This window comes from Nycticebus coucang, chromosome 1 (assembly GCF_027406575.1).
Source record: "Nycticebus coucang isolate mNycCou1 chromosome 1, mNycCou1.pri, whole genome shotgun sequence".
In the NCBI taxonomy this organism is placed as follows: domain Eukaryota; kingdom Metazoa; phylum Chordata; class Mammalia; order Primates; family Lorisidae; genus Nycticebus; species Nycticebus coucang.
Genome location: NC_069780.1, coordinates 163,728,584 through 163,751,885, shown reverse-complemented (window position 1 = coordinate 163,751,885; position 23,302 = coordinate 163,728,584). Strand labels below are relative to the sequence as shown.

At 40.2% G+C, this 23,302-nt stretch overlaps 1 protein-coding gene across 3 annotated transcripts in view; it reads right to left on the bottom strand.

Moving 5' to 3' along the window:
• Positions 1–23,302, bottom strand: part of FYB1 (FYN binding protein 1) — a 168,853-nt gene that overhangs the window by 104,999 nt on the left and 40,552 nt on the right. For all 3 annotated transcript variants that reach the window (XM_053591798.1, XM_053591791.1, XM_053591801.1), the window contains exon 2: positions 1,978–3,142. In XM_053591798.1, the coding sequence (XP_053447773.1) occupies positions 1,978–3,115 (1,138 nt within the window). In that variant the 5' untranslated portion in view covers positions 3,116–3,142. The remainder of the gene's footprint in view (positions 1–1,977; positions 3,143–23,302) is intronic.

The window sequence follows — 23,302 nt, the reverse complement described above, 5'->3', positions numbered from 1 at the left end:
CTGCTGAGTCATGTTATGACTCTGGGTAAGTTACCTCATCTCTATTTCATGGCTTGGGAGCAATAAACAGGGTAATGTGTACCTGCCATAGAACAAGTCCTCCGTGAGTGATAAATATTTAAATGTTAGTATATTAGACCAAGACGATAAAAGATGTCAAGGGCACATCTGGGGAAGAGGTTTAAAGAGTTGGATGTGAACCTGGAAAGAAAAGAGTGAAGCACATGGCTAAGAGGGTGGTATTTGAGTTTTAAAAACCTACAGGGTTACTAGATAAAGCCTTAGTTAATATGGACATTAGTATAATTACTTCTGATACCAAAAAAGAATTTCATTTTTGGAATAAATCTCCAAATTCACCAGCAAAGCATTTCACTTGGCTCTAGTTAGTTTCTATTAAACCTTACATTTAGTAATAGAAGCTCATTTTTTCCTAAAGCTTATAATCACCTTTTGTTCCCATCTTATTACGAGCAAATGGTTAAATTTTTAAATTATACCATGCATCAAATAACTTATCCTGAAGCCTTGGTATTTGAAAATTCTTGCCTAGCTAGGTATGGTTTGGGGTTATCATCATCGATGTTTTATCCAAGGTACAGAAGAAATAAGTAAAAGAGATAAGGGGCCTTTTAGAAAGTCTCACAAAAGTAAGTTTCAAATTATGAACAAGTGTGGAAACAAGATTCCAAATAAGGAGGTGACATCATGTGTAATGATGCCAAATCTTTTTAGAAGACAGATGGGCATGGGGTCATTCAAACTTGATTTCTGTGCAGCAGAATGAATGGAGGACTTGAGCACTGATCTGTTTATCGACAAAGAGAATACTGGGCTCAGGCAGCTGACATCTCGCAAGATGCTTCTACATGGCAAAAATAAGAATAGACCTTCAGGCATACAACTGCTTTAACTGGAACATACTTTTGTAAGAAGAAAAATATGACTAAGTGCTGTGGTTACTTGTAGACATCCTTTTCTCCTCTTCACCAGTAAATGCTAGCTGCACGTCGTTTGCCCAAAACATTAATCATCTGAGGCATGTGGGAGCTTCTCTCATCATTACGCAAGGGTACAAATTTTACCAAGTCATTCAATATCAAGCTAGAGTACAGCAGTGACATCTCTGGCAGAAAATTAAACTGTTTTCCCAGGAGAATAATGTACCCCTTTGTCTGGCTTATTTTCCTAGCTATACAGTACATTATGAATGAGAAAAGTTCAGGAAACTTTATACAGAGAAATTAAAAAAAAAAAACCCAAACTGCTAAAATATAAAACACAAAATACCAGTTCATAAGAGTCTTGTTCTTATTTGAATATTGGGCTTAAGAAACACAATGAATTGTGTGGATATTTGAAATCATTTAAGGGTTTCTCATCTCTGTGCTACTGACATTCTGGCCTGGATGACTCTTTCTAGTGCAAGAAGAGGCTGTTCTGTGCATTGTAGGACGTTGAACAGCAACCTGGCCTCCTCTCACTAGCTGCCAGTGGCACGCCCCTGGTTGTGACAATAAAAAATGCCTCATACATTGCCAAAAAATACTTCTTTATAGAGATATTCTCACTTTTCTGCTTAATTCCTTTGTGACAGTAAGGGTAACATACTTCAGTCTCATCCAATGGAAATGAAACTCAATTGAGGAGAAAAGTGCAGTGGTTATTATTGAGCAAAAACACTTATCAATCAAATGGATGCCTTCCTTTGCTTCCCCTCACCACGCCTTAAAAAAAAAAACCCCCCAAACCCAAACCAGCCACCGAGGCATTTTCTCACAGAATGCCTACACAGAACCGAGGCTTCCTGCTTTCTCAGACCTCCCACACAGAAGGAAAAAATGCCAAAAAAAAATGCATCACATACTCAAGAGTACTAGTTACGGACTTGTTCCTTGTTACAAATTTCTCTCTGAAGCTAAAACACCCTCTGCTATGGAACAAATCATACTAAATAGCAAATGAAAATGTACTCACTGCTTCCAGAAGTGGTTTTTTGGAATTTTGACAGGTCAACATTTGGTGGTCTGCTGGGCTTTTGTGGAGGTGGATCCAAAGTAAACAAGGGAGGCAATGGCTTCTGCTTTGGAGTGGCTGAATTCTTGTCTCCCTTTTCCTTCTCCTGACTTTGGCCCCATGGCCCCACCATGGTCAGCTTAGAAGGGGCCTTTGGGAACTTGGCGGGAGGAGCCCCAGAGGTAGACTCTTCCTGATTCATTTTGCTGAGAAAGATATTCTTAGCAGCATCTATCTTCCTATCTTCCTTTTTGTCTTCACCATTTTTGGAGAGGCCTAGGCCTCCTCTGTTCCCAGTGGGTTTCAGAACCACTCCAGGAAAAGGTGAACTTGATGTATCACCTGTGTGGTCTTTATTTTCTAGGTCTTCCTTTGCTGGTTTTAAAGGGCCACCTTTGGTCCTCGCTCCCAGAGGAGCTGGGGTGCCTTTCTGTAGAGACGAATTCTTAGTGGGGCTCTCACCCTCTTGGGAGTCCTCGGTACTAAGAGACGGCTTCTGGCCAAAGGCAGGTTTGGGAAACAGGGGTTTGGGGTCAAGATCTTGTGATACTGACATAAATTTGCCTTTCACCCCAGCCAACTTTGGGAATGCCTGCTTCTGTTCATTTTCTGGGTCTGGAGGAGCAGGCCCAGGTTTTGGGCCTGGTGTCTTTACGTCATGGTCTTGATTTGCACTGTGAAGTGATGGTTTATTTCCAGGAGGCCAGGGAAACACAGGTTTGGAATCTTCTTTGGGCAAAGTGATGGGCTTGGGGCCTACAGGCTTCAGAAATCCTGCTTTCACCTCAGGGTCTCTGAGGGCCGGGGTGGCCGGTGTTCCAAACCTTTGGCCCACTCCAGCAGGTTTTAGAAATGGAGGTTTGGGTTCCTTGTCAGGCTTTTCCTCAGAAGATGGCTTCACCGCCAAAGGTGGCTTTAGGGACCCAAACTTAGGTACGTTGCTGGGTCCTGCAGGAGGAGGGCTGGCATTTCCTTGGTTGTTGAACAAGTTCTTTTTTGCTTGTATTCCTGAAGGTGAGTTTTGTCCTGTGACTTTGAAGGGTCGGCTGTTGACTGAGACCTCCTCTGTTGGGTTGCCCCCTGTGTTAAATTTCGCCATGAGGGACTTCACATCTGCTCTTCCATCCTACAAGCATAGGGAACAAAAACTAACTGAGAGACAGAAGTCTTTTTTGTAGTGTTTAAAATACTACACCTTAAAGGGCTTCCTGGTTTGAGGCCCGTAGCGTTGCTGATTGGTTAGCGAGATATTGTAACATTATCTTCCTCCATAGCAAAAGAAGTTGTGAGAGGTTCTTGAAGGGGGAGGGCTATTGTTGTGCATATTACTTTTTCTTTTGGTCATCTTTGACTGACTCAGTCATATTTTTCTTAAGTAACAAATCTTTTCTCTTTCTTCTCACTGTTTCTCTAGCTCTCCTGTTGGATTTACTCTAACTTGGTATGTAGTACTTTTTAAGTTTTATTTGAGAAAATATAGAAGTGACTAAAATATGATTTCTTCCATATTTTATAGTCGAGACTGTAAAATAGAAATCACACTCAAAACTGAAAGTAAGTTTGGTAAGTGGAGGCTGCGTGCTTTCTACAGCACAGCCATGTTTAACATCTCTGTGGTTTGCAGGTTCTTTTCTGCTCCTGTCCACATTTGAGGTCTGTTTGCTAACAAGGAGATGGGGCAGAAAACTTCACTCACTTTTATAAGTAAGTAATAAAATGAAGGCATGAGGGTTTTTTCTTTTAACTAATTTGTAAATGTTTAGTCCTTAATGATTAGACTATATCCAGACTAGCAGACAGATGGACCCACTTTTAGAATTGATCCTGTCTAGAAGCCATGGTCTGCAGGGACCTGGCATAGGTAAGGAAGAAGCAACAGGGGCTGTCTCATTTCCAGATTTTTCTTTCTACATTTACAACTCCTACTCAGAGGTCCTGTTACAGGATCTCTGCCCTCCCGACCTAGAACTAAGGTGTTACTTAGCAAAGGCAGCAGGCATTCACCTTGAATACAACCTCACTTAATCTGGGAAAATTAATGATGTGTTTGTTCTTTCTCTCAAACGAATAGAGTTGAAATTTTCTAGGTCTTTTAAAAATATTTGAAAATTTCAGGCTTAAAAATACGAATCACTAAAGTTACACACACGGCTGTGACAATCCATTCCTCTTTCCCTACCTTAAAGTGTTTTCTTCTTTCTCACTGTCCCCTGGTTTTCACTGTCACATGCCCAAACACATTTCATCCTTCAAGGAGCAAAACCAGCTCTTGTCTCGCCCGGGAGGTTTGCCCCCTCCCCTGACTCAGGCAGCTCTTCAAGCGCTTCCACTTGTCCCCCATGTGACTTCCTCCCCGGGTGGTAAGAGCCCCCATTTAGTGGGCAAATAGGTGTGCTCGCTTCTATTTCATCCCATCTCATTCTCTCAGCAACAGTACGAGAATCTAGCTCCCTTTCACAGGAAAGGAAAGTGAGGCTGAGCCTGCAGGAAGACAGCCTGGCAAGAGCATGGAACTGGGTTTGAACCTTGGTTCCTTACTTTTTTTTTTAACCTCTTAATGATTTTTACACTGGGCTTCTACTTATTCTATTTTTATTTTGATTTTTTAGATACAGGACCTTGCTATGTCACCCAGGCTGGAGTTCAGAGGCATGATCATAACTCACTGTAACTTCAAACTCTTGGGCTCAAGTGAGCCTTCTGCCTCAGCCCCCCAGGTAGCTGGGACCACAGGTGGGTGTCACCATTCCTGGCTATTTTTTCAATTTTTTTGAAGAGAGGGAGTCTTAATATATTGTCCAGGCTAGCCTTCAACTCCTGGCCTCAAGCAATCCTCCCATCTTGGACTCCCAAAGTGCTAGAGTTACAGGCCTGAGCCACCATGACTGGCCTACTTACTCTTAAGAGGAGGTCTTTCACAATCTATAATATTTCAGAGTTTGTGATTCTTTTGGTAAAACAAATACTTCATTTCAAATTACTTGAAATTTCCTCTCCAAAATCATTTGAAGGAATCTGTTACGATCTCTATCAGTTCGGTGCCTATGTAACACTGAGCCCAAACTATTCACAAACATTGCTCTATAATTACACAGATATAAAAGTGGAAACTCTCTTCATAGAAATCAATTTCTTTCATCCCCCATATACTTTGCTCTTCCCCAACATTGTGTATCTTCACTGGTGTAAGCACACCATTTGCTATAGTCCCTGGGAAGATGGCTTTAGCTAAAAAAGCTTGTGTTACATTCCCTGGCTGTCCAGTTAACAATCGCAGCTTCTAGAAAAATCTTTTTTTTTTTTTTTCATAAGTTTCACAATCTACATAAAGGTAATGAACCAAATGTATAGTCAAAGGCCGAGATAGCATGAGGACAGCTATCAAGAAACTGTTTGTATCAGGGAAATGTTCCCTTTGTAGTTAGTTCATTTACATAGTTCTACATGGAAAACTAAAAAGAAGTTCTTTCTGTTATTGGGAACAAGGTACTGTTTTGTTTTAGGTTTATTGCTTTATTATTCATGTCTTTAATATCTCTTGGATATTGTACTAATCCAGTGGTTCTTAATTGGGGGCAATTGTTCCCCCTAGAGGATGTTTGGCAATGTCTGGAAGCGTTTTCCATTGAAATGAGCAGCCAGGGAAGAGGGGTGGTGTTATTGGCATCCACTGGTTAGAGGCCAGGGATGCTGCATTGCCCAGGGCAGCGTCCTACAAGGAACATTATCAGTCCGAGATGTTGATAGTACCAAGCTTGAGAAACCCTAATCTAACTCTATTGCTCTTCAATTATTAAAAATACCTTACCCAAAAGTCTGCTTTTAATTTTTGTAATAGAGTACCATCAAAACCTACAAATAACTATAGAAACTAAATGTTATAAAATTTTACCATGACAGAAGATTTTTGGAGTTACACGCCTTTAAAGATTTCATTTTTAGTATGCTTGGTAAAATTCAAAATAAATAAAACTGACCCATGAATTGTGGGTAACTAATGATTCTAAAATAAATTTGAAGCCAGTTTGACCTCCTTAAGATGTGCTTGTGACACTTTTTCAAGTATAGCAAAGAGGAGAATGAATTATTCCTGTGGGTGCTGTGATCTTTCCCTGGTTAGAGCCCACAAAAAAAGGGAATAAAATGACTTCACTTGATTGCGTGCAATGCTTTTGATCATGAGGGAGGCAGTAAATGACTAGCAATATATATATATATTTTTTTGAGACAGAGTCTCACTATGTCACCCTTGGTTGAGTGCTGTAGTGTCACAGCTCACAGCAACCTCCAATTCTTGTGCTTAAGCGATTCTCTTGCCTCAGCCTCCCAAGTAGTTGGGACTATAGGCACCCGCCACAATGCCCGGCTATTTTTTTGTTGCAGTTGTCATTGTTGTTTAGCTGGCCCCTGCTGGGTTCAAACCCACCTGCCTCATGTATATGGCTAGTGCTGTAACCACTGGGTTACAGGAACTGAGCCAACAAGTTTTTTTTTTTTTTTTTAAATCATTGATAAATTTTTACCTTATGTGGGTTTTCTTTTTGTTGTTATGTTGAAATTATGTTGTTACCCCTGACTTACTTTATTGGAATTGCTAGATCTTCTCATGGGACACATTTTTTTCCTGCCACTGCAACTGTTGCCTATAACAGGACCCTTGTCACGACAACGTCAGAGGACAACACAAGGCTGTTGAGGGGGCTCATAAGGAAAAAAGGTTCCAGGATGTCAGTCCTAGCCCTGCTTAAGGGTTCAGAGATTGACTGTACAAGGGGCATGGGGAAGGAAGGAGGCAGGGGAAGGTGGCAAGCTACAGAGGAGGGCCTGAACCTTTGTGGGGGTGGCAGTCACATTGCTCGAACTTAGGACTTGCTCTGCTGAGGACTGATTGGAAGGTATAACAAACAAACAAACAAAAAGTATATAAATTTCATCCCTAAGCTGGAGAAAGTTATACCACTCTTAAGACAAGAAGCAGGCTCAGCGCCTGTAGCACAGTGGTTACTGCGCCAGCCACATATACCAAGGCTGGCAGGTTCAAACACAGCCCAGGCCAGCTAAAACAACAATGACAACTGCAATAAAAAAGAGCTGGGCATTGTGGCGGGGGCCTGTAGTCCCAGCTACTTGGGAGGTTGAGGCAAGAGAATCACTTAAGCCCAAGAGTTGGAGATTGCTGTGAGCTGTGACGCCACGGCACTCTACCGAGGGCAGCGTAGTGAGACTCTGTCTTAAAAAAAAAAAAAAGAAAGAAAGAAAAAAGAAAAGAAGGACAGGAAGCAGGCTGGTATAAATTTGTAATAGACTCAAGCAATTCAAACTTTTGTAGAGCAACAGTATTCAGTGTTAGTGTTAACATCATCTGAATTAAAGAAAATGACAAACACATCCCTTTTGACCAAGCCCTCCACCCCTCTCAATTTATGCATGATTGTGCATTCACACACACTCACACACACACTCTCTCTCTCTCTCTCTCTCTCACACACACACACACACATACACACACTGCTTTTTCTCTTTAATGGGGCTTGACCTGCTATATCTCGTATACTTGGAAAAGGCAATTATTTTAATCCAAAAATAAACTTTCAGAGAGCTCTTTATTTCTAGAAATTATATAATAAAACTAACTGATTTTGGTTGGAAAATTAGAGCTAATGGAAGCTGGCTGAAAACACCCTTCACAAACATGGATGGCAAGTTCCACTATAGATAATAAAGCCATGAACTTTCATCTCCATTAACACTGTCTAAATATTTAGGTACATAATGAATTATAATTTTCATGCTTAATGTGTGTACTCTTTTTCCCTGAACAGATATAAAAGCAGGGACCTAGTTTTACTTTCTTTCCTTAAACACAGCACACTGTCCCCAAATAGACATCACCCGCCAGCCCCCAAGGGCACATCTCTTTCCATAATATGCAATGGACATACGGGCTGATGGACTGTGTGTACTTGAATTTCGCCATGACTAATCACACAGATGGTAGTTGGGGAAATGATTTCCTTAGCCTTCTCCTTCTTTTCATTGAAAGTGCAAGATACCAGGTTACACTGATTGCATTTGTTAGGTAAAGTCCCTCTTATACTTCTGTCTTGCACCCCAAAAGTATATCACACATCGAGACCCCTCACCCTCTCCCTCTTTCCTCTCTCTGCTCTTCCTTCTCTCACCCCCCTCCTTCCTTTCCACTCTCTGCTCTTCCTTTCCCCCATTCCCTCCCTTCTCTCTCTCTCTCTCTCTGCTCTCCCCTTTCCCCATCCCCCACTGTGTGCTAGGTCATTAATTATCCTCACATCAAAATTGAGTACATAGAATTCATGTTTTTCCATTCTTGTGATGCTTTACTAAGAATAATATGTTCCACGTCCATCCAGGTTAATACGAAGGATGTAAAGTCTCCATTTTTTTTAATGGCTGAATAGTATTCCATGGTATACATATACCACAGCTTGTTAATCCATTCCTGGGTTGGTGGGCATTTAGGTTGTTTCCACATTTTGGCGATTGTAAATTGAGCTGCGATAAACAGTCTAGTGCAGGTGTCCTTGTGGTAAAAGGATTTTTTTCCTTGTGGGTAGATGCCCAGTAATGGGATTGCAGGATCAAATGGGAGGTCTAGCTTGAGTTCTTTGAGGGTTTGCCATACTTCCTTCCAAAAAGGTTGCATTAGTTTGCAGTCCCACCAGCAGTGTAAAAGTGTTCCCTTCTCTCCACATCCACGCCAGCATCTGCAGTTTTGAGATTTTTTGATGTGGGCCATTCTCACTGGAGTTAGATGATATCTCAGGGTGGTTTTGATTTGCATTTCTCTAATAATTAGGGATGATGAGCATTTTTTCATATGATTGCTAGCCATTTGTCTGTCTGTCTTCTTCTTCTTCTTTTTTTTTTTTTTTTTTTGGCCAGGGCTGGGTTTGAACCAGCCATCTCTGGTGTATGGGGCTGGCACCCTACTCCTTTGAGCCACAGGCACTGCCGCCCTGTCTGTCTTCTTTAGAGAAGGTTCTATTCATGTCTCTTACCCATTGATATATGGGATTATTGGTTTTTTTTCATGTGGATTAATTTGAGTTCTCTATAGATCCTAGTTATCAAGCTTTTGTCTGATTGAAAATATGCAAATATCCTTTCCCATTGTGTAGGTTGTCTGTTTGCCTTGGTTGTTGCCTCCTTAGCTGTACAGAAGCTTTTCAGTTTAATTAAGTCCCACTTGTTTATTTTTTTTGTTGTTGCAATTGCCATGGAAACGTTCATAAAATTTTTCCCAGGCTGATATCTTCAACTATGCTTTCGTTGAGGATTTTTATTGTTTCATGCCTTAAATTTAGGTCTTTTATCCATCTCGAATAAATTTTTGTGAGTGGAGAAAGCTGCGGGTCCAGTTTCAGTCTTCTACATGTGGATATCCAGTTCTCCCAGCATCATTTATTGAATAGGAATTCTTTCTCCCAGTATATGTTCTTGTTTGATTTATGGAAGATTCGGTGGCTGTACATTGTTAGTTTCATTTCCTGGTTTTCTATTTGATTCCAAATGTCTATGTCTCTATTTTTGAGCCAGTACCATGCTGTTTTGACCACTATGGCCTTGTAGTACAGCCTAAAGTCTGGTGTGCTGATGCCCTCCGCTTTATTTTTATTACTAAGCATTGCCTTAGCAGCTCACCACTATAGCACAGTGGTTATGGTGCCAGCCACATACACCGAGGGTGGCCCAGGCCAGCTAAACAACTGTAACAAAAAAATAGCCAGTTGTTGTGGTGGGCACCTATAGTCTCAGCTACTTGGGAGGCAAGAGAATCACTTAAGCCCAAGAGTTTGAGGTTGCTGTGAGCTGTGATGCCATGGCACTGTACCAAGGGCAACATAGTGAGACTCTGTCCCCACTCCAACCCCACCCCCCTAAAAAAAGAACTGCCTTAGGTATATGGGGTTTTTTATGGTTCCATACAAAATAAAGAATTATTTTTTTCCAAGTCTTCAAAGTATGATGTTGGCATTTTAATAGGGATGGCATTGAATTGGTAGATTGCTTTGGGAAGTATAGACATTTTAACAATGTTGATTCTTCCCAGCCTTAAGTGGTCAAAGCTATCTATGACAAACCTACAGGTAATATTTTATCTAATGGAGTAAAACTGAAAGCTTTTCCACTTAAAATCGGAACCAGACAAGGTTGTCCTCTATCACGACTACTATTTAACATAGTGCTGGAAGTTCTAGCTAATACAATTATGCAAAAGAAGGAAATAAAGGGCATCTAAATGGGAGAAGAGGAGGTCAAACTCTCCCTCTTCACTGATGATATGATCTTATACTTAGACAACCCCAAAGACTTAACCACAAGACTCCTGGAAGTCATCAAAAAATATAGTAGTGTCTCAGGATATAAAATCAATATCCACAAGTCAGTAGCCTTTGTATACGCCAATAACAGCCAAGGTGAGAGGCTAATTAAGGACACAACTCCCTTCACCATAGCTTCAAAGGAAATGGAATACCTAGGAATATACCTAACAAAAGAGGTGAAGGACCTCTATAAAGAAAACTATGAAACCTTAAGAAAAGAAATAGCAGAGGATATTAATAAATGGAAGCACACGAATCTCTTCTTAAGAGCTGACTAACAGAATATCTATTTTGTTGCAAATGGGCTGTGATGGATTCCAGTCGGCTGAGTCTCTGAGGCTGGAGAGAACACCAGGCCTCTCTGCAACAGGATGTGGGAACTTGTCTCTCACCGCAAATTGAGTTCTTGGGGCAGGAGCTGGCTGCTGCAGGCTCTGGGCAAGACCATAGGTAGGAGGAGCTGGTGGCGGAAGCAGCAGTGCCAGCCCTGATTGTGACAACCCTAGTAGGTTTGTTCTGTGACTTGTGAAGGTGGGGATAGAACTGCAACTATCCTAGCAGCCAGCAGTGTCCTGCCATGATGGCCTTCTGTTGTCAGGTGCAATGTAGTAAGAAGAAAACATCTCACTTATAGATGGTGTGTCTCTGGGTGTTGTGTGTGCCCAGATAGACACATCCCCTCAGAGGCTGGCCTGAAGGCTTTGGCAGAAACCCTCTGCAGATGTCACAGTGCACCATGGCTCGCTCCAGGGTGATTGTGGGTACGGATGCTCTGGACCCTTGCCTGTTTCTACTGTGTTATTTCTTCTAGGATGAATTAAAGTAGAGGAAGCAGGGTAGTAAAGCTTAGGTGGAGATGGTCCATCTCCCAAATGCTGTCACCTGTATTCTCAAGGTGCTTGGTTGGACAATGAAGTTCACAAAGATATCCTAGATAAAGTGCTACCTACATACCTCACTGCTGAATATTGCTACGGTCACCTTACAGGTACTTCCTCTAGGGAAGTTATCACTGATGCCAGCACCTAACCCACCCTTCAAAGCAACTTTGGAATTCTTTCTGAAATGGCCATCAGAGTTGTCATCGTACAAAGTGGAACAATTAAGTTCACAAACTCATCACAGAAAATGTGCTACACACATCATTTCTGAATACCGCTATGGTCCCCTTTGAAGTACCCCCCTTGGCCATCTGGTGTTCATAGTGATATTCAACAATGAGGTATGTAGGTAGCACTTTTTCTAGGATGAGTTCATGAACTTAATTATGTGACCTCGTATATTGATCAGTTGGATTTGTATAGCCTCTGTTTTTATAAACCAGGAGCTTCAAAATCACCTCATTCTACAAATTAGAACTTTCAACCTTCTCCTCCTGGTTATCCTACCAAATATCTCTTACCAAATATCATGACACAATTTTGATTGTGTCATGGCCTCTGATGGCTTGAACTTAAGGGATGAGGAAGTCAAATGTGACTTTCTCTGTGTTTCTGAAGTCTGTTCTGCTGTAAGGTTTTGACTTCTTGATGTGAAAGGAATGATTATAGGTTGCAGAGAATATTGAGTAGGAATTTAGATAGTAAAGAATAATAAAGAGCCCTCAAACCACTCATTTTTGTTATTCCATTTTGTATTTTTTTTTTTTTTTGCAGTTTTTGGCCGGGGCCAGGTTTGAACCCACCACCTCCCGTACATGGGGCCAGCGCCCTATTCCTTTGAGCCACAGGCACCGCCCCCATTTTGTAATTTTTTTTTACAGAAAATTTAGCTTACATATGCTTTAAGATATAATTCATGTAGCCTGCATAAAATAAAAAATACCAAATTAAAAAATAGTCTTTTAAGAATTTACATCTTAACTAATGAAGTCATGGATAATTGAAAAATGCTTTCGTTTTTCATATTAGTGGGTTAGTTGGTTTTAGGATAATGTTTAATGTACAAACCTTAATATAATACAAGTTCTTTCATTTTTCCTGTATCTCCAACTATCTTACCTCAAAGACACCTTAATTTCAACTATAATTTCTTATGCTGGTTCTATTTTAATATATAAATAGTATAAACCAGCAAAAAACAGAACATTCTTACTTTGAAGTTTGAGATTGAAATTATTGGTGCCTGAGAAAGATAACAGTTTGACAAGGGGTAAATAGAAATATTATGCTTCTTCTTTCTCTTCAGCCTTTTCACACAAACACACAGACAAATGTTTCTGGGCAGTGAATTTCTTTTCTGCATTGGACGTGAAGTTAGAAAACTGGAAGATTATGGTCCACGTTGAGTAAAATGGGGGATGAGGCCAGCTGTGGGGTTTTCTAGAGACTTCCTTCCCAGCGTGTGAAAAAAATCTGTGTGAAGGGAACTGCCTAGAAGAGGAAGAATTCAAGAAACTAACCAAGACAGGTGGCAGCTGCTCGTCAGAGTTTGGTTTGAAGAAAGTAAAAATTATACATTACAAATGGAGGGTTGTGGAAGGTTCCACAAAGAGAAATGGATAATATTTTCAAACTTTACTACTATGATAACGTGGACCCCATCACCCTTGTTCTCATTTCATTTCTTCTCCTTTTGAACTCTGAAGAAGATGCATTCAGTATTCAGTAATCAGGATTAAGTCATATAATCATCTCACACCTCTTTCCCCACCTTTTCTCTCTCTTATAACTGCACAACAATCAGACTGTACCAGCAGATGAGCAGCTGCTCTCACCTTTGCTGCCATGGGGGCTCTTCACTTTGGGTTGCACCTTTTCTCATTAAAATTGTGATGTTCTCAATTTCAAGCTTTCCCTGGTGTACATTCTACTCTTAGCAAATAGCCACCCTCTTTTCTCAGGCACCTTCATCTTTCCAAGGCACTTCATGGTTCCAGCTGCGCTGGCTTCTCACTTAGCCATTCATTCGCACTCTCATTCATTTTCTTCTGAGAGTTCTGGAGATTCATTGCTTATGTACTAAATCTAGTATGTGGCACTTTGCCACTATCTAGTTGAACATCTGTGCTTTATTAAAATCACTTATCCTGGGATACAAATCACTTTAATATTTCCCCCCAAACTCTACATTTACTTGTTTAGTTAGCAATGAATTCTGGGAATTAGTATTTTACACCTATTGCTATTTTCATTATTGGAACTAGTAATCACATTTTAAAGTAAATTTTCACATAGAGTATCTCATTTGATCCCTCCTAAGACTGGTTAATACCTATTATTATAGTATACTTATTTTTATAGAGGGGTAAGCTCTAGCAAATGGTAGTAATGAGAACCAAAGCCCACAACTGATTCTAAATCCTGTGTTCACCCCAATATACTCTAGGAATCATGGCTTTCCTTGTAATTCCTGTATAGCTATTAGTTTGAGTTTAAGTTCTCAGCTTACACAAAAAATTTTATAGCAGTTTCACACTCTGATCCAAAATGTTTCCCACCAGCTCTAGTAAATGACCTTCCATCCCAGAATCTCTAACCATTGTAGGGGGTGTGATAACAACTTGTGGTTGTGACCATCTGAATTGAGCAGATCTGAATTGAGCAAGAGGCTGGGGTTTATAGGATTCAAGGCCAAAATCTTGGGGTTGAATTTGTAACATCATATACAATCTACAAAAGAGAAACAGCTATAAGAAGACAAACAATTCTGCTTGCTTTTTAAAAATGTTTGGTTTGTGTGAGTTGGTGTGGGAGTGGAGTGTTTAGGTAGATGACTATATTAGGTATCTTTTAGCCTAAACTAATTCCAGAAACACTGCCTCTTAGAGATGGTGACACAAGCCACCCAAATGGTGATTCAGGGGCCTGGGACACCATTCTGGTTCATGCATTGCCTGCCTGGGATTGTGTTTTTTGTCTATCTGGCTTCAACTTAAAACTTATTGCTGGGGGAATGTTGAAGAAGGGTGTAAACAAATATAATAGGAGACAGAAGTTATGATATGGGAAGTCTTGTGGCAAAAATCAGATTGATAGCAACACATTTATACAAAATAGCTTCTATATGATTAAAAAAGTGAAAAAGTTTTAACATCTGTGGTTAATTCAAAGAACAGAAATAAAACACGAAACACACCAAAACCTTTTCCTGTCTTATGATTTTATAAATACTAAATGGTTTTCAGAAAGAAAAAAAGTACTATAAAAAGTCACCTATTTTTTTAGATAGTTGTTTTAATTAAAAATTTAAACCACAGTGATATAACACTTCACATCCATTAGGATGGTTATTAGCAAAAAGGCAGACACTATTTAATCACAAGGTTGGTGAGGAGATGGAGAAATTGAACCCTATACACTGCTGGTGGGTCTGTGAAGTGTGAAGTGGTGCCACTGCTGAGGGAAACCATATGTGGATTCCTCAAAAACTATGGAATTACTATATGATTTAGCAATTCCACATCAACACATTTACCTAAAAGAATTAAAAGGAGGGACTGAAACAGATCTTTCTAGATCCATACGTATAGCAGAGTTAGCCACAATAGTGGAAAGGTGGAAATCACCCAAGTGTCTGTTGAGAGATGAGTGGCTTAACAAAGTGTGGCATGTACGTGCAATGCAACATTACTCAGTCTTAAAAAGAAAGGAAATTCTGACAGATGCTGTAACACGGACAAACTTTGCAGACACTGGACTAAGTGAAATAAGCTCGTCACAAACAACAAATATCACATGACTTCACTTGGAGATACCTAAAGTAATCAAATTTATAAAGACAGAATGTGGAATGGTGGTTTCTGGACCCTGGAGAAAGGAGGCAATAGGTAGTTAGTATTTAATGGATAGAGGATTTTAGTTGGGCAAGATAAAAAAGTTCCTGAGATGGATAGTGGTGATAATTGGCCTATAATGTGAATGTACTTGATGCCACAGAATTGTATGCTTAAAAAGAGTTAAAATGAGCCAAACACAGTGGCTGTAATTCCAGGCTCTTTTGGAGGCTGAGAAGGGAGGATCCCTTGAAGCCAGGAGTTTGAGATCACCTGGGCAACATAGAGAAGCTCTGTCTCACAAACAGACAAACAAACAGAAACAAAGCCAGGCATGGTGGTGTGTGCCCATATTCGCAGCTGCTTGAGAAACTGAAGTAGGAAGATTGCTTGAGCTCAGGAGTTTGAAGTCTCAGTGAAACTCCATGATCATTTCACTAAACTCTAGCCATCGTGACAGAGTAATACCCTGTCTCCAAAAAAAAAAAAATTTAAAAATGGCAAATTTTATGTTATGTGTCTTTACCACAGTAAAAAATTTAATAAGAGTATTTAGGGGGATTCTGGGAAGATGGCCGAGGGGTAGCAACCCTCGGCTGAGGCTCCTGAGCAGAGGAAGAAAAACTGGACAGAATCAGACTCTATGAAGTCAAAGGTGGGGAGCTGAGCCAAGGAAGAAGTTTAGCAAACTATAACTCCAAGGAAGAGCATTCAAGAAAACAAATTACAGGTACAAAGCCTATTGACTAGAGGATGGGAGACCCCTCCCCCAAGCAGGATACCTACCAAAGGTTATCTGTAATTGAACAGGGAAAAAAAGACCTCTCATTTTACCTTGCTGGAGAGAGCCACTAAACTCCACATCTCTTTTTCCAGGGAGGTCCCACTTATGAACCTAGACACCACCCTGCCAGGCATAAAATTGAACAGATATTTTCCCCCACAAGTCCAAACTCCCAGTCTACCCTTTCCCCTTTGCATAGTGGTCTGAAGTTCTGCCCCCTGCAGAGTGTTTGGTCTTGTCCTGAGAGATCTGGGCATAGGGTGAACCACCAACCATGAGGATGGAATCTGTGACTTATGGGGAGGAAAGAGGGTGTGGGAAGATAGGGGGAGGAGGAACAATCCTTTGCTTATGACTATGCCCGGCCAGTGGTAGTGTTGACCCTCAGTTTGGGCAGTGTCTGGCAAGATGGGGTGCAGAACCCCCAGCTCTGATGGCACCGACAGCGGGAGAGTGATTGCTCCATGCGGACTGAGTTTGGTGGACAGGGCTAGTCCCCGGCTTCTGCTAGGCCTGTGAGCAGAGGCTTGCTAGGTGTGGACTGAGACCTGAATGCAAGGGCATGGTTCCTGATTCCAAAAGAACCCTCAAGCAGTGGCTTACTGGGTGTGAACCAAGACCTGAGGATTAGGGTGTGGTCCCTTGTCTCCAGTGGGGCTGGTGAGCAGAGGCTTACCAGGTGAAGATGGAGACCTGCAGGTGGAATGTGGTGCCCTGACTCTAACAGAGCCTGTGAACAGAGGCTTGCCCAGCAGTGGACTGAGACTGGCAGGTAGGGGCATGGTCCCCTGACTCCAACTGGTCTGGCAAGCAGAGGCTAGCTGGGTGTGGACTGAGACTGATGGGCAGGGACATGGCCCCTGGCTCCTACTGGGCCTCTGAGCAGAGAAGATGACAACAGTATAGCCTGAGTCTGGTGGACGAGAGTGTGGATCCCTGGTTCCAATTGTGCTATTGGACACCCTTGAATCCCTCTTTGTTGAGCAGGGTTTACCTTGCCTGAGATAATTTAATTGGAACTCGTGTCTGGGGCTGTCCACTTGGAGACATTCTGAGGTTGACCTTTGAAGTTCTGTAGTGGAAAAGAACTGAAGGGTGGGGGCTGGGTGCCACAGCTGTTTGTATCTCTTCATAGTCGAAATTTAAACTTAATACAGTGGTTTCTTAGGACAGGGTAGAGGTTGGCTGATATCGAAAGAGCTAGCTTGTGCTATCTTACCAAGTAGGTCCACAGAGTCTCCAGTCAAAACTCTGAAAGGGGCCTTTATAAGGCTGTAGGAGATAAGCCACAATTACAAAGCCTAGTACTTTGGTAAGGGGCTATCTCTACTACATGGGAACCCCAATTCAATCTCACCCCACCAGTTCTAATAACCAAATGTTGGAAAATAAACATGGTGTGTATCCAAGAGAAGAACTCTGGCAACATGAATAACCAGAGTAGATCACCTCCACCCCAAGAAATGACAAAGGAGATACAGCTGAAGATACCATGCATAGACAAATGGCAGCAAGATCAGAAATCAAATTCAGAATATGAATTTCAAATAAGATAAATAGAATGGAAGAAAAGATAGAAATTGAATTCCAAAGAGTAGTTCCAAAATTGTCTCAAGAAATTAATACATTCAAAGCACAAGTCACCAAAGATATGGACATAATGAGAAAAGAGACAGCAGAGCTCAAGTAAATGAAAAAGTTAGTTGAGAAACTCCAAAATACAGTAGAATCCCTCAGTAATAGAGTTGACCAGGCAGAAGAAAGGATCTGTGAAACTGAAGACAAAGCTTTTAAACATTCCCAAACACTCAAAGAGGCATACAAATGGAGAGCAAAAACTGATCATTCCCCGAGAGACTTGTGGGATCACTCCAAAAGATCAAACATTCATCTTATAGGAATTCCCGAAGGAGAAGAGGATGGTCCTAAAGGTACAGATGCTCTACTCCAAGAGATTTTGGAGGAGAATTTCCCAAGTATTGCAAGAGATACAGAACTTCAGATAGCAGACAGTTTTAGAACCCCAGGAAGACTCAATCTAAATAAAGCATCTCCTAGACACATTCTGACTAACTTTGCCAAAGTTAAGACTAAGGAGAAAATTCTGCAAGCAGCCAGATGTAAGGAAAGCATCACCTACAAAGGGAGAAGTATCAGAATGACTGCAGATCTCTCAACCAAAATGTTTCAAGCCAGAAGAAGATGGTCATTGACCTTAAGTCTCCTAAAACAAAACAACTTACAGCCCAGAATCCTGTATCCAGCTAAACTGAGTTTCATTTGTGATGGAGAAGTCAAAAACTTTAATGACATAGACATGTTGAAGAAATTTGCCATAACTAACCAGCTCTCCAGGATATTCTCAGACCCATCCACCACAGTGACCAGCGCAATGCTCTACATCCAATGTAAACTCACCCAGAAATTTTTGAACAAAACCCAACTTCCACAGTGGTGAAAGGATTAAAAATATCCACTGAACATCTGAAAATCATGACATCCAAAACACAACCAGGCTTATCAATTCTCTCAATTAATGTGAATGGTTTAAATAGTTCTTTAAAAGGGCTGACTGGATACATAAACTCAGACAGGATATCTGCTGTATATAAGAATCTTGCCTTACCTTAAAGGATAAAAATAGACTCAGGGTGAAGGGATGGACTTCAGGCAAATACAGGCAAATGGAAACCAGAAAAAAGCAGGGGTTGCAATTTTAGTAGCAGATACAATTGGCTTTAAACCAACAAATATTAAGAAAGATAAGGAAGGTCACTACATATTTGTCAAGGGAAACACCCAACATGAAGAGATTTCAATAATTAACATTCATGCACCCTACTAGAATGCTCCTCAATTCATAAAGCAGACCCTAATGAATATGAACAACTTGATATCTTCCTCCACTATAATAGTTAGAGATTTTAACACCCCTTTGACAGTTTTGGATAGATCCTCCAAGAAGAAACTAAACAAAGAAATATTAGACTTAAACCTGACCTTGGAACGAATAGACTTTACAGACCTCTACAAAACATTTCATCCTAATAAAACTGAATATACATTCTTCTCATCAGCCCATGGGTCATCCTCCAAAATTGATCATATCCTAGGACACAAGTCTAACCTCAGCAAATTTAAAAGTGTAGAAATTATTCATTGTATCTTCTTGGATCACCATGGAATAAAAGTTGAACTCAACAGCAACAGGAATCTTCATTCTTAAACAAAGTTATGGAAACTAAATAATCTTAGGCTGAATGACAGCTGGGTCAAAGACGAGATTAAGAAGGAAATCACCAAATTTTTGGAACAAAATGATAATGAAGACACAAATTATCAAAACCTGTGGGATACTGCAAAGGCAGTCTTAGAGGGAAATTCATAGCATTGGAAGTCTTCATCAAGAAAACAGAAAGAGAGGATGCCAACAACTTAATGGATCATCTCAAGCATTGGAAAAACATTCCAATGGAAAACCCAGCAGAAGAAAAGAAATAACCAAAATTAGGGCAGAATTAAATGAAATTCAAAACAAAAGAATCATTCAGAAAATCAACAAAACAAAAAGTTGGTTTTTAAAAATATTCATAAAATTGATAAACCTTTGGCCAACCTAACCAGAAATAGAAAAATAAAATCTCTAATATCGTCTATCAGAAACAATAAAGGAGAAATAACAATAGACACTTAAGAAATTAAAAAATCCTCAATGATTACTACAAAAATCTCTATTCCTAGAAATATGAAAATCTGAAGGCAATGAACCAATACCTGGAAGCAGGCCACCTTCCCAGACTCAACCAGAAAGAACTAGAAATCTTGAATAGACCTATATCAATCATTGAGATAGCATCAACAATACGAGATCTCCCTAAAAAGAAAAGTTCAGGACCAGATGGCTTCACATCCTAATTCTATCAAACCTTTCAAGGGGAACTAGTACCTGTATTATACAATGTTTTCCAAAGCATAGAAAAAAAGGAATTCTTCCCAACACATTCTATGAAGCAAATATCACCCTGACACCAGGAAAGGATCCAACAAAGAAAGAAAATTATAGACCAATATCATTAATGAATATTGATGCAAAAATATTCAATAAGATATTAGCAAACAGAATTCAGCAATACATCAAAAATTATACACCAGGTGGTGTCTGTGGCTCAAAGGAGTAGGGCACTGGCCCCATATGCCAGAGGTGGCGGGTTCAAACCCAGCCTTGGCCAAAAACTGCAAAAAAAAAAAAAAAAAAAAAATTATACACCATGATCAAGTTGGTTTTATTCCAGGGTTACAGTGTTGGTTCAACATACGCAAATCTATAAATATAATACATCACATCAATAAAATAAAAAACAAAAACTATATAATTCTCCCAATTGACACAGAAAAAGCCTTTGATAATATCCAGCATCCTTTCATGATTAGAACACTTAAGAAAATAGGCATTGAAGGGACATTTCTTAAACTGATAGAGGCCATCTATAGCAAACCCACAGCCAATATCATATTGAATGGTGTAAAATTGAAAATATTTATACTCAGATCAGGAACTAGGCAAGGATGTCCACTGTCTCCACTGCTATTCAACAGTAATGGAAGTCTTAGCCATCACAATCAGGCAAGAGAAGGTGATCAAGGGTATCCAAATAGGGTTAGAGGAGATCAAACTCCCACTCTTCACTGATGATATGATCCTATACTTGGAAAATCCCAGGGACTCAACTTCAAAACTGTTAGAAGTGATCAAGGAATACAGCAGCATCTCAGGATACAAAATCAATACTTACAAGCCAGTAATTTTTATATATGCCAACAATAGTCAAGCTGAAAATATAGTCAAGGACTCTATTCCTTCTAAGACAATAGGGCCAAAGAAGATGAAATATTTGGGAATTGACCTAACAAAGGATGTGAAAGATCTCTATAAAGAGAACTATGAAACTCTGAAAAAAGAAATAGCCGAAGATGTTAACAAATAGAAAAACATACCATGCTCATGGCTGGGAAGAATCAACATTGTTAAAATGTCCATACTACCCAAAGCAATCTACAGATTTAATGCAATCCCTATTAAAGCACCATTGTCATACTTTAAAGAACTTGAAAAAATAGTACTTCATTTTATATGGAATCAGAAAAACCCTTGAATAGCAAATACATTACTCAGAAATAAAAACAAATCAGGAGGCATCACATTACCAGACTTTAGGCTATACCATAAATCTATAGTGATCAAAACAGTATGGTACTGGCAGAAAAACAGAGCAGTAGATTTATGGAACAAAATAGAGGACCAAGAGATGAATCCAGCTACTTATCGTCCCTTGATCTTTGACAAGCTGATCAAAAATATCCAGTTGGGGAAAGACTCCCTATTTAACAAATGGTGCTGGGTGAACTGAATGGCAACCTGTAGACCTGGACCTGGACCCCTATCTTTCACCATTAACAAAAATTAATTCTCACTGGACAAAAGATTTAAAATGAAGACATGAAACTATAAAAATACTAGAAGAGAGTGCAGGGAGAACACTTGAAGAAATTGACCTGGGAGAATATTTTATGAGGAGGACCCTGCAGGCAATTGAACAACACCAAAAATCCATTACTCATTACTGGGATCTGATCAAACTAAAAAGGTTTTGCACAGCCAAAAGCACAGTAAGTAAAGCAAATAGACAACCTTCAGAATGGGAGAAGATTTTTGCAGGTTATGCTTCTGACAAAGGTATGATAACTAGAATCTATAGAGAACTCAACTAATCAATAAGAAAAGAACAAATAACCCTACTACTATGTGGGCAAGAGACTTGAACAGAAACTTCTCTGATGAAGACAGGTGCATGGCCTACAAACACATGAAAAAATGCTCATCCTCCTTAATCATCAGAGAAATGCAAATCAAATCCACTGAGATAACTCCAGTAAGATTAGCCCACATCCCAAAATCCCAAAACTACAGATGTTGGTGTGGATGTGCAGAGAAGGGAACACTTCTACACTGTTGGTGGGAACAAAGCTAATACGACCTTTTTGGAGAGAAGTTTGGAGAACACTCAAAGAACTAAAAGTAGATCTACTGTTCAATCCTGCAAGTCCTCTACTAGGTAGAGGATTCATAATTGTCTAGACATGGAAACAGCCCAAGTGTCCATCGACCCATGAATGGATTAACAAATTGTGGTATATGTACACCATGGAATACTAAGCAGCCATGAAAAAGATGGAGACTTCACATCTTTTATGTTTACCTGGATGGGGCTGGAACATATTCTTCTGAGTAAAGTATCTTAAGAATGGAAAAAAAGTATCCAATGTACTCAATACTACTGTGAAATCAATATATAATCACCTACACACTCATATGAATGGCAAAACATAACTATAGTCCAGAAAGTAGAAGGGAAGAGGAGAGAGAGGGGAGGGGAGGGGGCATATAGGAGGAGGGAGAGCATTTGGGGGGACCTCACCTGACGTGCATGATGCAATGGTACATTTTAAAACTATTAAGAAATGAGTATAATTGTGATGGATGTGTTACTTAGTTCAATGTAAGCATTTCAATTGTATATCAAAGCAGTACTCTGAACTCCATAAATGCATCAATGTACAATGTTATGATTTAATAAAAACTAATATTAAAAATGAATAAATAAATAAATAAACACACACAAAAAAAGAGTATTTAAGACTCAGTGTTTGGAGAATTCTTAAATATAACAATGAACCAATGTTAATAATATCTAATATGAATAGAAAAAAAACAATTTGAGACGTATGAACACAACTTCCACTGAGCAAGGTTATTTTTGGATTAAAAGTATTCTGGGTGGTCTCCTTTGAGGTGAAGAGAAAGCAGAGGGTGGGAAGCACAGTGTAAGGTGGCATCTCCCTGGCGGATCATTTTTACAGCAGCTGTGTCCCCCAGCCTACTCTGCAGGACTTCTCTCCAGGTTTCTTAATGGAGGGAGGGTCACCAGCCTAGCCAGCCAGGGGTACAGGTGGGACCTTGTGGCACTTTGTGGTGTATTCAGATGCAAAACTGATTAAAAACCACTGGGCTCTTGGGTCTCTCTTGCTTTTATCCTCACAGTTTTATTGATCAATTCCTGGCAAAGCGTTGCAGAAATTCAATGGCAAAAGCTAGGGCACCTGATTCAGCATGGCTGAATGGGATTGGGGTGCAGATGTTGGTTGCTCATCTTTATAAGTTTCCTCTATATCTTCTACACCCAGTGTAGGGGTTGAACTGTAGCCCACCCCTCTCCCCTGCCAAAGATACGTCCGTATCTCAGAACCTGTGAATGCGGCCTCATTTGGAAAAGGGATCCTTGCAGATGTAATTAAGAATCATGCCATGAAACCATTCTGGGTGATCCAGGCAGCACTAATCCACTGACAAGTGTCCCTGTAAGGGACAGG